General features: G+C 44.1%; 1 protein-coding gene across 1 annotated transcript in view; it reads right to left on the bottom strand.

The window, feature by feature from the left end:
• Positions 1–17500, bottom strand: part of grin2ba (glutamate receptor, ionotropic, N-methyl D-aspartate 2B, genome duplicate a) — a 122679-nt gene that overhangs the window by 31958 nt on the left and 73221 nt on the right. Inside the window, exons 6-7 of the mRNA XM_056287867.1 lie at positions 7728–7842; positions 314–522 (exon numbers count right to left, since the gene is read on the bottom strand). Coding sequence (XP_056143842.1) covers positions 314–522; positions 7728–7842 — 324 coding nt within the window. The remainder of the gene's footprint in view (positions 1–313; positions 523–7727; positions 7843–17500) is intronic.

Genomic DNA, 17500 nt, shown 5'->3' on the forward strand with positions numbered 1-17500 from the left:
GATCACGCTATTCCCCCCAGTTCCCCCGTTCCCCCTCCCCCCAAACAGGCGTCCCGACCGACCAGAGGAGGCGCTAGTGCAGCAACCAGGACACATACACACATCTGGCTTCACACCTGCAGACACAGCCAATTGTGCCTGTAGGGATGCCCGACCAAGCCGGAGGTAACACGGGGGAGTCGAGCCAGTGATCCCCGTGTTGGTTGGCAATGGAATAGACCACTACACCACCCAGACGCCCTATTGTCCAGATTCTTAAACAATGACTGGCTGACTTAAGTTTGATTTGGTATAGCCGAGGCTTGTCTCTCACGTTGATTTGAGCTGTTTCCGGCAGGGCACCGTGTTCCTCATACAGGTGCCGCTCAGAGGGTCAACGTCCTCCACAATGACAAATGGAGCCTCCTCCAAAGTCACAATGGACAGGTGGTCATCTTCCCTTGTCGCTGCCCCGCCATACAGCTCCTGACGAGGCCACACGTGGTACTTCATGGACAGAGAGCCGTTTTCCCATTTACCGACCTGTGGGAGCCAAACACGCAAGAGATTCAGATCATTTCAAACAAGACACAATACAGATATTAGTGCTGTCAAACGAGTAATTCTTTAAATCTAATTAATCATAGGCTTAATTATGCATTATTCGAATTAATCACTGGATTAATCACACGATCAAAGGGTACTGAGGTTTACTACCAACGATTTGAAATTTGCCTCTAATCTGGTTCAGTACAGTTTTTTAGAGGGGTGGAGGACTGGAACATATTACAAAATACATAGCGATCTACATCGAAGTTGCTGTGGTCAACTTTGAAGACTTTCAAACAGGATGTGGTCTGGCATGTTACAGTTTCTGTCCCACTTCCAGAGCTGTTGCAAACATCAAATATATGCTTGGCCAGTAAATAACATTTAAGACTTGTTGTGTGCCAATTAAAGCTGGGGTAGGCAGATTTTCTTTATGGTGCCACTGGGCAAAAATTCCATAATAACCTTTCAGCATTTTGTAGTGGTCTGAGAGAAAACTGGACTTCCGCACCTCCTCTTGGCTATGCATTTAGGCTTTAAAAAACATCTAGCCCGGAATGGAAGATTTTAGCCAATCACGGGTCACGTCAGAGAGAGGACGTTCCTATTGGCTGTTCTGGAAACACAGATGTGCATGTACATAATCAAGTCATGTCTGCTCTGCGGTTGTGGCTAGATGGGGTACAACCACGGACGGAAGTGGCGTAAAATCTCGCCAGGCGTATTTCGTTGCTATGGCGCTAGCTAGCCTAGCTAACCTCCTGAAAGATATGGTGGCAAATTCAGAAGAAGCCCATGAAGGCTATCTTCAGTTTCCCTGCTCTGCCCCGCCGGTGGCTTGTGGTTCTAACACTAACCCTAAAAAAATCAACATGACCGGCTCAAAACGGCTGCTTCACATGAACAATATTAGTGTAACTAACAGATTCGCTGAAAAAAAATTTTTTTTTTTACATGGATAGATTATCAACTATGATACAGGTGTAAGAGGCTGAAGAGCGAAGCGGAGGTTATTTGGTGGGAGGGGCATAGCAGAATGATATGAGGCAGCAGAGAGAGATGCGGAAAGATTTGCACCGGACTGTTCAATGTTACTACTGCAGCATTAATGATGGTTCATACATGATCATGAACATTGATCACTTTCTTTCTAGCAGTAGTTCCAAATTGAGTATTTACATTTTTTGAATGTAAATACTCAATTTGGAAGACCAGTTGGCATTTCATCAACCATATCTTTTTTCTTTTCTTTCTTTCCCCCCCCCCCATTTTTCTCTCCGATTGGGGCCAATTACCCCAATCTTCCGAGCCATTCCGGTCGCTGCTCCACCACCTCTGCCAATCCGGGGAGGGCTGCAGACTACCACATGCGTCCTCTGATGCATGCGGAGTCGCCAGTCGCTTCTTTTCACCTGACAGTGAGGAGTTTCGCCAGTAGGACGTAGCGCGTGGGAGGATCACGCTACTCCCCCCAGAACCCCCCCAAACAGGCACCCCGACAGACCAGAGGAGGCGCTAGTGCAGCGACCAGGACACATACCCACATCTGGTTCCCCCCCACCAGACATGGCCAATCGTGTCTGTAGGGACGCTCGACCAAGCCGACAGGGATTCGAACCGCCGATCCCCGTGTTGGTAGGCAACGGAATAGACTGCCACACCACCCGGACGCCCCCCCCATATGATGAAAGTATTTTAATCTGTTTTGAAAGCAACAAACTAGGAGTTGATTAAGCTCGGTGTGCAGTTACGCAAACCAAGCATTAGCAATGGAATTATGGCAGATGGGGTCAAAAAGTTAAACGCGTTCATTTGCAATTTTTTTTAACACATGAATCAACATTAATAACTGTTTACATTAACATGTTAACTTTGACAGCCTACACACACCTACACACACACACACACACAAGTGTATGCATGTGTGTGCATTGCACATGCGGTAATATCCTTTCCCATGAGTGTATTTTCACTGTTTCCTTTGGGCGGCACTATCTGCAGCCATCAGGTTCCAGATTTCTCCTGGCTGTGTTCACTGGAAGCAGCTCTGGATAAACGGAGGGTGTCAACTAAACACCTCACTGTAAATGTCACACACAAAAAAATGAAGCACTGAGATAGCATTTGCTTCGAAGTGGGATGTGGACAGCATGACGTGAGAGACTCCAGAAAAGAAAACGACTATAGTTGTTGCATATGGTTAGCTATAGACACAACACAACACAACACAACACAACACAACACAACACAACACAACACAACAGCACGAGCCAGTGCAGACCTGTAAGTGATCTATGTTACTATTGAAAAGCCATTTTACTTTCACTGGGGATTTATAACCTCATAACACGCTGGGTAAATTAACAAGGGACATTAACAAGATGTTTTATGACACGTGTATGAAAGAGAAGTGGACGGGGGGAAGGAAGTGAGTACAAGGACATATGGGATGAAAAATAGCAAAAGAAATAGACCAAAAGGACTTAAGAGATGATTAGAGAGGACAGGAGAAGATGGGAAAGGAGAGGAGTGGAAAAAAGGATAAAAGAAGAAGAGAAGAGATGAGAGGAGAGAAAAAGAGGAGAAAAGTGAAAAGAAGTGAGGAGAGGAGAGAAAAATAGGAGAAAAGTGAAAAGAAGAGAGGAGAGGAGAGGAGGACTGGGACCCAGAGCAGAGAATGAGAGCAAGGTTAACCTGAAGGACGAGACTGAAACAGAGGAAAGAGCAGAACAGAATTCAGATGACGGAAGGAGGGAAACGACAGAGAGAGAGAGAGAGAGAGAGAGAGAGAGAGAGAGAGAGAGAGGGATAGAGTTGATGAGGGGAGATGGGGAGAGAAAGGCGTGGAGAGATAGAGTGAGCTGAGAGAGCCCAACAAAAAAGAGACGGAGCAAATAAAAAAAAAACTGAGGGAAAGGAAAGAATGAGAAGTGAAACAGAAGAATGAAGACTGGGGGAGAAGTGGAGGAGGATGATAGGGAGCGAGTCAGACGAGAAAGCATTTAATACACGTAAACAGTGAGTGAACAAATCACGTAAGCCTCTGTTCGTCAGAGAGAGGATGATAATGATCGAGAGAGAGACAGAACGAAAGAGAGAGAGAGAGCGAGAGAGATGGTTAATCTGCATGTAAAACGCTGGCTCTCCCACAGAGGAGTGTGCGGCTCTATTCCTGGAGGGCTCTCGAGGACCTGCGGCTCGGCGTTGAATTAACATCATCATTTAGTCAATTTTCCCCCCAGATGCTGACCGCCACAAATCACACCTGAAGTCTTTGTCTCTGCCCTCGCCTCCAGACGGGGCCCAGTGGGCCACTTTATCGAGGGAGTGATGTGGGTCCAAATGGATGTAGATTATTAGCCAAATTGAACCGGCTATGATGGGAGATAGGGCTGCACGGAGAGCTGCAGCACATACAGTCAGGGCGCACTCTCCTGACTCTGTACACACACACATTAGCGTGTGGGAGGGGGGGGTGTGTGCAGCGCCCCCTAGTGATGGCTGCAGCCCCCCCCATTAGTGACAGGTGGCTGTGTAACATCTTAGACCCAACAGTATGCCTAACTTTTCCTAACGCGCAAAAAAAAAAAAAAAAAACATACCTTCATTTTATACAGTGGGCGGGGCTGCGTGGAATGTACATTCTTAATAATAAAGTGAGTAAACACTCCATTTCAAATCTGCTACACACGCACCTTACAAACAACACAATGATGTCATACTGTAGCGACCAGGAGAGGCGGTCGCTCCGACTGTCGGCGGTTCTGCGCTGGGGGGAGCGCAATGGCTGATGGGGCTGTTAATGTTAGATTTAAAATGGTGTTTTAATGATGTGGTGTTCATGCTGTGGATATTCTTGTGTTGTTTTGGGGGCTCGACTCAGACTAAGTAGGAGACCGTTTACTGACTAACTGACTGTAGGACCGTGACTGGGACTGATGTTGCCACTTGGGACATGGGGATGGGGGGGACTCGATATGTTGTTGTCAGTTCTGGTCCGTTCTGGCAGGTGTGAATAGAAGAGCCCTCTCGGAGTTGTGCGGTGTATGGGGAGCACGGGAGTCGCGATTTTAGTTGGCAGCCCCCCTACTTAAAACATCTTCCCACGTGCCTGCACATACACACACACACACACACACACACACACACACACACACACATATACAGCACGCCAAGGAACTCAAACTAGGCAAAGCTGTCTGCCTAGTGGACAATCTAAGACTGAGCTTCCCCAGAGCAGGCAACAACCATCTTCCACCCAGACAGAGAAAGGGAGGTGATAGCGAGAGATAGGGGTGGAGAAAAGGGGGGGGGGTTACAGACAGGGGAGGGAAGGGATAAAGCTGAAAGAGTTAAAATCAGTCTGGAGGAGACTAAACGGGACTGGACATTGCAGAGCCTTCACAACACTTCAAAGGCTGTGAGGAAAAGGAGCGAGTGAGCAAGCGAGAGAGAGAGAGAGAGAGAGAGAGAGAGAGAGAGAGAGAGAGAGAGAGAGAGAGAGAGAGAGAGAGAGAGAGAGAGAGAGAGAGAGAGAGGGAAGGATGGGTAGTCGGGCTGGTACTCATTAGGACTCAAGAAATGGTCCAGCTGGAAGTCAAGCTAAGAATTAAACATGAGTGTGGCAGGAGTAGGAGAAGCAGAAGAAGAAGGCGGGCGGGCGGGGGGGGGGGTAGATATGGTGAGAGAGAGAGACAGACGGAGAGCAAGTCACCTTGTTCTCTGATCAGAGGACAGAATATAGATTAGAGAGCCAGAGGAGAGAGGGAAATAATAACAAGTGGAATGAAGGGGAGAGAGAGTGAAGGAAGTCAAATGGTGGGATACACCAGATGGGCATCCTGGTTACTTGGCACATAGTAAGTATCTGTTAAGTTTCAGGTTTCGCTCTAACTCGTGATCTTTTGTCATAATGAACCCTGTCTGCCTTCATATCTCCCATCTTCCTCTGTTTAAGAAAGAGGGAAAAAAGACTTGTCCTGCATCCAGGTAACGCTGACTGTTTTCAGCAACACCCTGCTTCACACTCATCACCCCGTACAACCACGGGCCTGTACTGGGGGCATTCAGTACACGGGTGCGAGTAAAAAGTGTTCCTTGCTTCAATACTTAATATGATTCCAGTATTTACCTAAAGAAGAACAGATTTTTGTATAGAAATAAGAAATAAAAAAAATAGATGAAAAGATGGGCAAGAAAGACAACCGGTAAGAAACAGACAGAAACAGGTAAATAAAGGAGGTATGCATAAGCACATGCAAGTACGAGGGACAGCTTCTATGCAGCCGTCAGCATGACCAGGCTGTGTTATTCTCTGCTGGTGCTAGACCTAGACTCAGCCAGATGTGAGAATTAAGTTGCCATCACGACCGGATGTTAGAGGCACAAAATGGATGTTTAATTAAAGGTGAATTGCTGAGTTTTGGGACACTGGTAGTACTTCCAAGCAATGTGGGTCCCCGTACCATAACAAAAACACAAACATCGGGCATCCGGGTAGCATAGCGGTGTATTCTGTTGCCTACCAACATGGGGAACGCCGGTTCAAAGCCCCGTGTTACCTCCGGCTTGGTTGGGCGTCCCTACAGACATGATAGGTCGTGTCTGCGGGTGGGAAGCTGGATGTGGATATGTGTCCTAGTCGCTGCACTAGCACCTCCTCTGGTCGGTTGGGGCACCTGTTTTGGGGGGGGGACTGGGAGGGAATAGCGTGATCTTCCCACACACTACATTCCCCTGGAGAAACCCCTCACTGTCAGGTGAAAAGAAGCGGCTGGTGACTTCACATGTATCGGAGGAGGCACGTGGTAGTCTGCAGCCCTCCCCGGTTCGGCAGAAAGGGTGGAGCAGCGACCGCGACGGTTCAGAGAGCGGGGTGATTGGCCAGGTACAATTGGGGAGAAAAAAAAAAGGGGGGGGGGGAACACAACCATCACATGATTTTTCAAGCACGCGCACAAGGACATACGCCATGAGCACCGAGGTGCACAGAGGGAGATGCTAACTGGCTAACCAAGGCAAACAGTAATTTCCGGGCTGTAAGCATTTTGTGACTCTCGATCAAATCCTTGTTTTAAGTAATGTGTTATGCTGAAATGCAAAATAAGTAATCACGGACAGAACTGAAGGTGACAGAAAGTCGGCCTTTTAACATTATGGGCAATGGGGAGAAATGTTCCTGACCTTCCTAAGACGAAGCATAAGCATGTCAGCCATGGCTGTAACTTCGGCCGTCAATCAAATAAAGAGGTGGGAGCTTCCTCTCAAAGAAATTGTGCTGAAACCCAGATGCAAACTTCGGGGACTTCCACCCATCCATCCACTATCCGAACCGCTTATCCTGCTCTCAGGGTCGCGGGGATGCTGGAGCCCATCCCAGCAGTCATTGGGTGGCAGGCAGGGAGACACAGACTTTCTAAACAGGGCAGCACAGTGGCCCCGTCTTAAGCGCTGTTGCCTCACAGCAAGAAGGTCCTGGGTTCGAACCTCAGGGTTGTCCAACCTTGGGGGGGGGGGGGGTTGTCCTCTGTGTGGAGTTTGCATGTTCTCCCTGTGTCTGCGTGGATTTCCTCCGGGTGCTCCGATTTCCTCCCACAGTCCAAAGACACGTAGGTCAGGGGAATCGGCCATACTGAATTGTCCCTAGGTGTGAGTGTGTTGGCCCTGTGATGGACTGGCAGCCTGTCCAGGATGTCTCCCCGCCTTCTGCCCAATGACTGCTGGGATAGGCTCCAGCATCCCTGCAACCCTAATTAGGATATAAGCGGCTTGGATAATGGATGGATTTTCTAAACGTCTTTGTAGGCAATCAGTTTGTCAACATAGTCAGTGGGGCCTAACAAGTAATATTTTACTTTTGCAGAAGTGAAATTATGAATGTAAACAAACCCGTATTTGTTTAGTCAGAAAACTCCATAGTTCAGCTTTAAATTTGGTTCATCAACAATCGTCCACACTTTATATGGGAATCAGTGGGGGCTGGATGAGTGTCTGCATCCTTATTATGCTGCATGTATGCTCGTTTTTTCTTCATTTCCTTTTTCCCATAGAGCGGTCTCTGTGCATACTGATGTCTCCACAAGCGGGCGAGGATGCAGACGTCAACATAAACAGACAGACGACACTTTGAGGCAAAATACATAAATGGAAATAGACTCGTCGCGGCAAGGGTCTGTCTCCGTCTGTCTTATGGCTCTCACCCTGTCCCACTGTCTCTCCTTATTGAGCAGAATGATGACCAGCTTGGGGTGCATCTGGTATCCATCCTCACTAAACGACAGATTACGCCCCTCAAACGTCACATTCATCAGGTACCTGGAATGAGTGAGAGACAGAGACAGAGAGGCAGAGACAGAGAGACAGAGAGAGGCAGAGAGAGACAGAGATTTTTTTTACTTTTAAAAGGTAACTTTTATTTAAAAAAAATACAATCATATTCAAACCACAAGCAAATAAATAAATATTTAAAAAATAAAAGTAAATCACATCAATTCTCCAGAAAAAAACAAGTTGGTTGTCGTTTACTGAGCACAACACATCCCCATGAGCCCAGATAACACTGGATTGCTGGATATCTTTCATTTCTCTGTAATAATTGAAGTCGATCATCATCCTGGCCTTTACGATCCTATTAAACAACAGCTTCACATCAGTGTCTACCGAGTTGTCCATCTTCCTCTTTCTGCTTACATACGTGGCCATTTTTGCTTGTCCCAGGATAAAATTCATTAGCTGACATTTTTCCTTTACAGTTTGTTTATACTTAAACCCCAGAATGAACATGTGCTTGGAGAAAACCTCCCCTACCTTACTGAATAAACTCTCCAACAACATGAACAGTGGTACCAGGACAGAGAGAGAGAGCGAGAGAGACACAGAGAGAGACAGAGACAGACAGAGAGAGAGAGAGAGAGAGAGAGAGCGCAAGAGAGAGAGACAGAGAGACAGAGAGAAAGACAGAGACACAGAGAGACAGAGATAGAGAGAGCAAGTGAGAGAGAGAGACAGACAGACAGAGAGACAGATAGAGAGAGCAAGTGAGAGAGAGAGACAGACAGACAGAGAGACAGACAGAGAGACAGATAGAGAGAGCGAGAGAGAGAGAGCGAGAGAGGGAGAGAGAGAGAGAGAGAAGGGGAGAGGAGCAAAGAGAAAGAGAACTAGTCAGTACGGCATATGCAGTTTTATCACATATGAAATACAATGTGGAAATGTGCAAGTGGCTGTCAGTCGCTGTGACACTCACATTCCGTGTTTCTTCTGTTTTGTTCATTTCCTAATTAAGTCCTATTGTTTCCTGCAACGACCCAGTTTCCCGGAGGGAATCATTAAAGATTTACCATCTTGTTCGGTATCTTTTTGTTAATCTTATCTATTCAGACAAAGCAATTAACGTTCAGCAGACCCATAAAAGCTGCAAAAGGGAAATATGACCAGATAGACCAAATATAACACAAACACAGTTTCCCATAACTATATATAATGTATATCATAACTATATATAATTATATCATAACTATATAATTATATCATAACAATAACTAATGTATATAACTATATATAATTATATCATAACTATATAATGTATATAATTATATCATAACTATATAATGTATATAACTATATCATAACTATATAATGTATATCATACCTATATACAATTATAACCATATAATGTATATCATTACTATATAATGTGTATCATAACTATATATAATTATAACTATATAATGTATATCATAACTATATAATGTGTATCATAATCACAATAATGACTGGTCACGCTGGCTAGCGATGAGAAATGAGAACTGTGCGCGCAAAGCGGTCTCCACAGACGGTTGTGATGATGAAGGAACGTCCTTCTGTTTAACGGGAATTACCGCCAAGTCTGGGTCACCGTCTCTCCAAATCATCCCATAATCGGAATGCCGAAAGTTCAATTCCCGCAGCGATGAACCGGTCCACCTCACTTAAAATATCTCCCGACACCCTCGCTTGGTCCCATTGTGTGTGCCATATCTGGCTGACCCTTGCATCTGGACAGGCCACAGTCACACACACACACACACACACACACACACACACACACACACACACACACATACACAACACATCTAGGTGTGTGTGTCTTTGCAAAACGTGCAGTGAAAACAAATCCACACCTCTCTTCTTTGCTTTATAGATGGGAGAGTTAGCTGATAACTGCTATTCCCCACATGATGTTTGTAGAGCGCCATATACAGCAAGGCTGGTGCTGTGTGTGTGTGTGTATATGGGGGGGGGGGCAGAGAAAATAGCACCGCTATGTCTGCTGTCAAGTCATGACACCGCAGCGCCCTTTCAAATGTTCAGGTGACAGACGAATGTAATGTGAGGCACCCAACGTACAGATTGTCAGATCATCAAACACACGCATGAGTGTGTGTGTGTGTGTGTGTGCACAAGAGAGAGAGGTGGGAGGATGAGGAGGATGGAGAGGAAGAGTCTCACCGAGAGAGAGTGAGGGAGGGAGAGAGAGAGAGACGGCTGGAGTGTCTCTGTCATGTGAGATCACTTCAATTCATCTGCGCTAAACACACACACACACACACACACACACACACACACACAACACACACACACACACACACACACACACACACACACACACACACACACAAGACACTCCTTCTCTCAGGGATGATGGTGAATGTACAACGTGGGAGTCTTTAAGTGTGCATATGTGAGAACAGGAATGTTTGTCAGATGAACTCAAATCACTTCAATCTCATCCCACACTAACGCTTCCCCCCGTAGACACTCTGAACACACACACACACACACACACACACACACACACACACACACACACACACACACTTTCACCTTCCTCACACATACACACGTGTGTGCGCGTGCACACACAAACACACACACACACACACACACACAGAAATGCAGAATATCTTGACGTTTTCAAAGCTCAGTTTCCTTCTTTCTCCCGTTCCATCTCTCTCTCTCTCTCCCTTCACTTTCTACCTCTTGCTCTCTTTCTCTCTGTCTCTCCATCTCTTCTCTCTTGCTTTCTGGGTTACTGTTTCCATGGAAACACTGCCTCAAAAGCATGCACACAATACATACGTAAATGAATAAATAAATGAAAAATGTGTGTGTGTGTGTGTGTGTGTGTGTGTCTTCTTCATATGACCCATCCCAACACACACACACACACACACACACCTTAAATGTGGTCATTATCCCCAAAATTTACAACACTAGCATGAAGCCAACTCTCTCTCTCTCTCTCTCTCTCTCTCTCTCTCTCTCTCTCTCTCTCTCTCTCTCTCTCTCTCTCTCTCTCTCTCTCTTCACAAACACACACACACACACACACACACACACACACACACACACACACACACACACACACACACACACACACACACACACACACACACACACACACACACACACAGCACTATTCTTTGCTCCTTTCAATGTATTTGTTATAGACTATTTCTGTGTATCAAGCTGTATTATTGATAGAAAGGTTTTATGGTCATCTAGAGGAGAGACCTGCAGATAATACTAACCTACTCAGAGACATCTAGAAACATCTACACGTGATACTAACCTACTGAGAGACATCTAAAAACATCTACACATGACACTAACCTACTGAGAGACATCTAGACACATCTACACATGATACTAACCCTACTGAGAGACATCTAAAAACATCTACGCATGATACTAACCAACTGAGAGACATCTAGAAACATCTACGCATGATACTAACCAACTGAGAGACATCTAGAAACATCTACACATGATACTAACCTACTGAGAGACATCTAGAAACATCTACACATGATACTAACCTACTGAGAGACATCTAGAAACAGCTACACATGATACTAACCTACTGAGACATCTACACATGATACTAACCTACTGAGAGACATCTAGAAACATCTACACATGATACTAACCTACTGAGACATCTAGATACATCTACACATGATACTAACCTACTGAGAGACATCTAGAAACATCTACACATGATACTAACCTACTGAGAGACATCTAGAAACATCTACACATGATAATAACCTACTGAGAGACATCTAGACACACCTACATGATACTAACCTACTGAGAGACATCTAGAAACATCTACACATGATACTAACCTACTGAGAGACATCTAGACACATCTACATATGATACTAACCTACTGAGAGACATCTGGAAACATCTACACATGATACTATTGAGAGACATCTAGAAACATCTACACAATACTAACCTACTGAGAGACATCTAGAAACATCTACACATGACACTAACCTACTGAGAGACATCTAGAAACATCTACACATGATACTAACCTACTGAGAGACATCTAGAAACATCTACACATGATACTAACCTACTGAGAGACATCTAGAAACATCTACACATGATACTAACCTACTGAGAGACATCTAGAAACATCTACACATGACACTAACCTACTTAGAGACATCTAGACACATCTACACATGATACTAACCTACTGAGAGACATCTAGAAACATCTACACATGATACTATTGAGAGACATCTAGAATCATCTACACGTGATACTAACCTACTGAGAGACATCTAGACACATCTACACATGATACTAACCTACTGAGAGACATCTAGACACATCTACACATGATACTAACCTACTGAGAGACATCTAAAAACCTCTACGCATGATACTAACCAACTGAGAGACATCTAGAAACATCTACACATGATACTAACCAACTGAGAGACATCTAGAAACATCTACACATGATACTAAACTACTGAGAGACATCTAGAAACATCTACACATGATACTAACCTACTGAGAGACATCTAGAAACAGCTACACATGATACTAACCTACTGAGACATCTACACATGATACTAACCTACTGAGAGACATCTAGAAACATCTACACATGATACTAACCTACTGAGACATCTAGATACATCTACACATGATACTAACCTACTGAGAGACATCTAGAAACATCTACACATGATACTAACCTACTGAGAGACATCTAGAAACATCTACACATGATAATAACCTACTGAGAGACATCTAGACACACCTACATGATACTAACCTACTGAGAGACATCTAGAAACATCTACACATGATACTAACCTACTGAGAGACATCTAGACACATCTACATATGATACTAACCTACTGAGAGACATCTGGAAACATCTACACATGATACTATTGAGAGACATCTAGAAACATCTACACAATACTAACCTACTGAGAGACATCTAGAAACATCTACACATGACACTAACCTACTGAGAGACATCTAGAAACATCTACACATGATACTAACCTACTGAGAGACATCTAGAAACATCTACACATGATACTAACCTACTGAGAGACATCTAGAAACATCTACACATGATACTAACCTACTGAGAGACATCTAGAAACATCTACACATGACACTAACCTACTTAGAGACATCTAGACACATCTACACATGATACTAACCTACTGAGAGACATCTAGAAACATCTACACATGATACTATTGAGAGACATCTAGAAACATCTACACATGATACTTACCTACTGAGAGACATCTAGAAACATCTACACATGATACTAACCTACTGAGAGACATCTAGAAACATCTACACATGATACTATTGAGAGACATCTAGAAACATCTACACATGATACTAACCTACTGAGAGACATCTAGAAACATCTACACATGATACTATTGAGAGACATCTAGAAACATCTACACGTGATACTAACCTACTGAGAGACATCTAGAAACATCTACACATGATACTATTGAGAGACATCTAGACACATCTACACATGATACTAACCTACTGAGAGACATCTAACAACATCTACACATGATACTAACCTACTGAGAGACATCTAGAAACATCTACACGTGATACTAACCTACTGAGACATATCTAGAAACATCTACACATGATACTATTGAGAGACATCTAGAAACATCTACACAATACTAACCTACTGAGAGACATCTAGAAACATCTACACATGACACTAACCTACTTAGAGACATCTAGACACATCTACACATGATACTAACCTACTGAGAGACATCTAGAAACATCTACACATGATACTATTGAGAGACATCTAGAAACATCTACACATGATACTAACCTACTGAGAGACATCTAGAAACATCTACACATGATACTAACCTACTGAGAGACATCTAGACACATCTACACATGATACTAACCAACTGAGAGACATCTAGAAATATCTACACATGATACTAACCTACTGAGAGACATCTAGAAACATCTACTCATGATACTAACCAACTGAGAGACATCTAGAAATATCTACACATGATACTAACCTACTGAGAGACATCTAGAAACATCTACACATGATACTAACCAACTGAGAGACATCTAGAAATATCTACACATGATACTAACCTACTGAGAGACATCTAGAAACATCTACACATGATACTAACCTACTGAGAGACATCTAGAAACAGCTACACATGATACTAACCTACTGAGAGACATCTAGAAACATCTACACATGATAATAACCTACTGAGAGACATCTAGACACATCTACACATGATATTAACCTACTGAGAGACATCTAGAAACATCTACACATGATACTAACCTACTGAGAGACATCTAGAAACATCTACACATGATAATAACCTACTGAGAGACATCTAGAAACATCTACACATGACAGACTGGTACTGATGCAGCAGGTCAATGACACATTTGATGAACTTCCCTTTCATCGTGTTGCCACTTTCTTTTGACATTAAAGGAATCATGCTCACATGATAAATGTTTGAATTAATACATTTTCAGATTTGAGCAAGGCACCCTGGTGCCGTCCTCTCTTCCTGTGACTTTAACAGAACCCCAAAACAATGACGTTGACATTTCTGACATGAACTGACAACACCGTCAACAGATCACATTACTTTAACACTTGACCATGCTAATGTCCAACCATTGTCTTGGCCGTAAATGTATATACTATATTATTACTACGTTATTATATCATCTCTTAATCATTTATATTAAAATTCTATATTTACATTAATATGATGTACTTGTTAATAATGTAAGGACTGACTTTAGCAGTGCAGCGCTTCAGTAACTGCACGAGCACCACTTGCTTAATTTTACTTTCTAAAGATAATGTTGTTTTCCATATGCTTTTGATGAGGAAAGGTGTCATATATGATGAAGGCTCATGCAGCGCCGTGTGTCTGGCTAACAGCGCCATGATGTACAGCCTTGGCATGGACACGAAGTGCACAGAACCTGCCGCATAAATCATAAGCCATTTACAAAATGACTGGATGCTTTGCCCTCTTTAATCTTAAACTATTGTTATACGTAACAATGTGGGGCCCTTGCGGGCATGTCTATGTGTGTGTGTGTGTGTGTGTGTGTGTGTGTGTGTGTGTGTGTGTGTGTGTGTGTGTGTGTGTGTGTGTGTTATAGCAGGAACACACACACCTGTGTGTGTTCCTGCTATAACATCATATACGCGTTGACAGCAGCAATGGAGTGACTCACAAGCATATGTAATGTGTTGCCATGGCAGCCACAACCACTGACTTCCAAGCCAATCTGCAGCGTTTCTATGGGAACGGTAATCTCACAGAGGGATGGAGGGATGCAGAGAAATAGAGAGAAATATGGAATTCAAAGAAAAGGAGAGAGGATCAGCCATATCACTACTTTTACTAAACTTTGACTCTCTCTCTCTCTCTCTCTCTCTCTCTCTCTCTCTTCTCTCTCTCTCTCTCTCTCTCTCTCTCTCTCTCTCTCTCTCTCTCTCGCTCTCCCCTGATACCAAAACTATTGAGTTTATACAAAGGTACTTTAACTTCACTCTTGGTTTGCATGTGATCGTATTCCACGTCTGCCTCTTCCTCTCACATATTCACCCCTCCATCCTTAGATTATCATGGAGGGGTCAGATCGGGCACACACTCAGAAATGCACTGGAACACACATGCACTCTCTCTCCGTCTCTCACGTGCGCACACAAACACATGCGCAGACACACACACATACACTCATATCTATGCGTATCTCTCCGATGATGGTATGTGGGTTTTTTTCTTCCTAGTTCATCCAAAGGGTGTTTGCTGAGTGTGCGTGCTTCTCTTTACACTCATGGAGTTATGCAAAACAACACCAGGGAGCTGACCTGTATAGTCGTAGTGCTCTGCTATCTGCCACTGAGCAGCTCCACTACAGCTTCAGCATGAGGTTGAATGCCTTGCTCAAGGGAATGTCGATGATAGTTGCTGATGCATGCCACTTCTTTAATAATCACATTCTTTGCCCATATACACATAGTATAGATATACATGAACGCACAAATGAATATACGCTCATATACACACACGCAAATCCTGTGTATGACACTAGATTATCCTCAAGGCTCAGCGTTTTCAGTTTTTATTTTTCAAAGCCATCCAGCATGCCGAATTTCGCCACAAGGGGACACTGTTACATAACCTCACACGAACAGGAACAACTTTTGGATCCGTGGAAACTTAAAATCCGGGTGTAATCAGTTTAAACCGATCTGCTCCTTTTAAAAAACCTGAGTATTTTTCTGTGAAAATTGGTAAAAACCAAAAATGCTGAGCCTTGATTATCCTGCAATTAACATTAGCATAAATTAACAGGTCACTTCCAACTGATTTGCATACTCGGGGACTTTTGTGAATAGCATGGTAAGACGGATGCACACACTACAGAAAAGCAACCACAGGGGGGCGTCCGGATAACGGTAACGGTTTGACTTGCCGTTACATTGGCCATATTTCAGCTCAAGCAAGAATAACATTACTAAGTTAGTCCGGCTCAAATAACAACGCCAGTTGTTGTATCTTTGCTGCCAAAGCAAGGGGAGTAACGCTGACCCCACAACTGACCCCAAAGTGGGTGCTCAATAAAAAAAAAAAAAAAAAGCAAAGACAACCTCTGAACCAATTACCCAAGGTTGTCAGCAACAACAGAGATGTTTCTGATACTATTGTTTGTTATGCTTTCTGCGCCCTATACAGAGGAGACCTATTATCTCCTAGATCCCCTAACGCCCCCTCCTATTCGACTGAGGTATTCTTAAAACATATTCAACTCACTAGAAATATCCGATATGTTCAACGTGAGCACCTCGCCATTTCAAATTCAGGACAGTTTTCGTGTCAAAGTTACTAACCAGTCATTGATAACATGGTTGGAGAAATAGAAAGACGGCCCTATGATGGCCCATCCCAGTGACTGCTGGGATGGGCCCCAGCATCCCCACGACCCTGACAGCAAGATAAGCGGTTTGGATAATAGATGGATGGATGTAGAGTATTAGTTGACATCACATTTTGAATCTGATACTGATTCTGACTTTGATTCTGGTTTTGATTTTTGATTCTCAATCAACCTCTAATTCCCCCCCCCCCCTTCTCCCCAATTGTATCTGGCAAATCACCCCACTCTTCCGAGCCGTCCCGGTCACTGTTCCACCTCCTCTGCCAAGCTGGGGGGGGGGGGGGGCTGCAGACTACCACATGCCTCCTCCAATACATGTGGAGTCGCCAGCTGCTTCTTTTCACCTGCTATGAGGAGTTTCGCCAGGGGGGACGTAGCGCGTGGGAGGATCATGCCATTCCCCCCAGCCCCCCCTCGAACAGGCACCCCGACCAACCAGAGGAGGTGCTAGTGCAGCAACCAGGACACATACGACCAAGCCGGAGGTAACGCGGGGATTTGAACTGGCGATCCCCGTGTTGGTAGGCAATGGAATAGACCGCCATGCTACCCGGACGCCCCTCAACCTCTAATTCTGATCATCTCTTCTTCTCCTTTACTTTTCAGGGAGTGCTCTCATAGATACAAACAACATTCAAAAACATCGTGCAAA

The sequence above is a fragment of the Lampris incognitus genome, chromosome 10, assembly GCF_029633865.1.
Source record: "Lampris incognitus isolate fLamInc1 chromosome 10, fLamInc1.hap2, whole genome shotgun sequence".
NCBI lineage: Eukaryota > Metazoa > Chordata > Actinopteri > Lampriformes > Lampridae > Lampris > Lampris incognitus.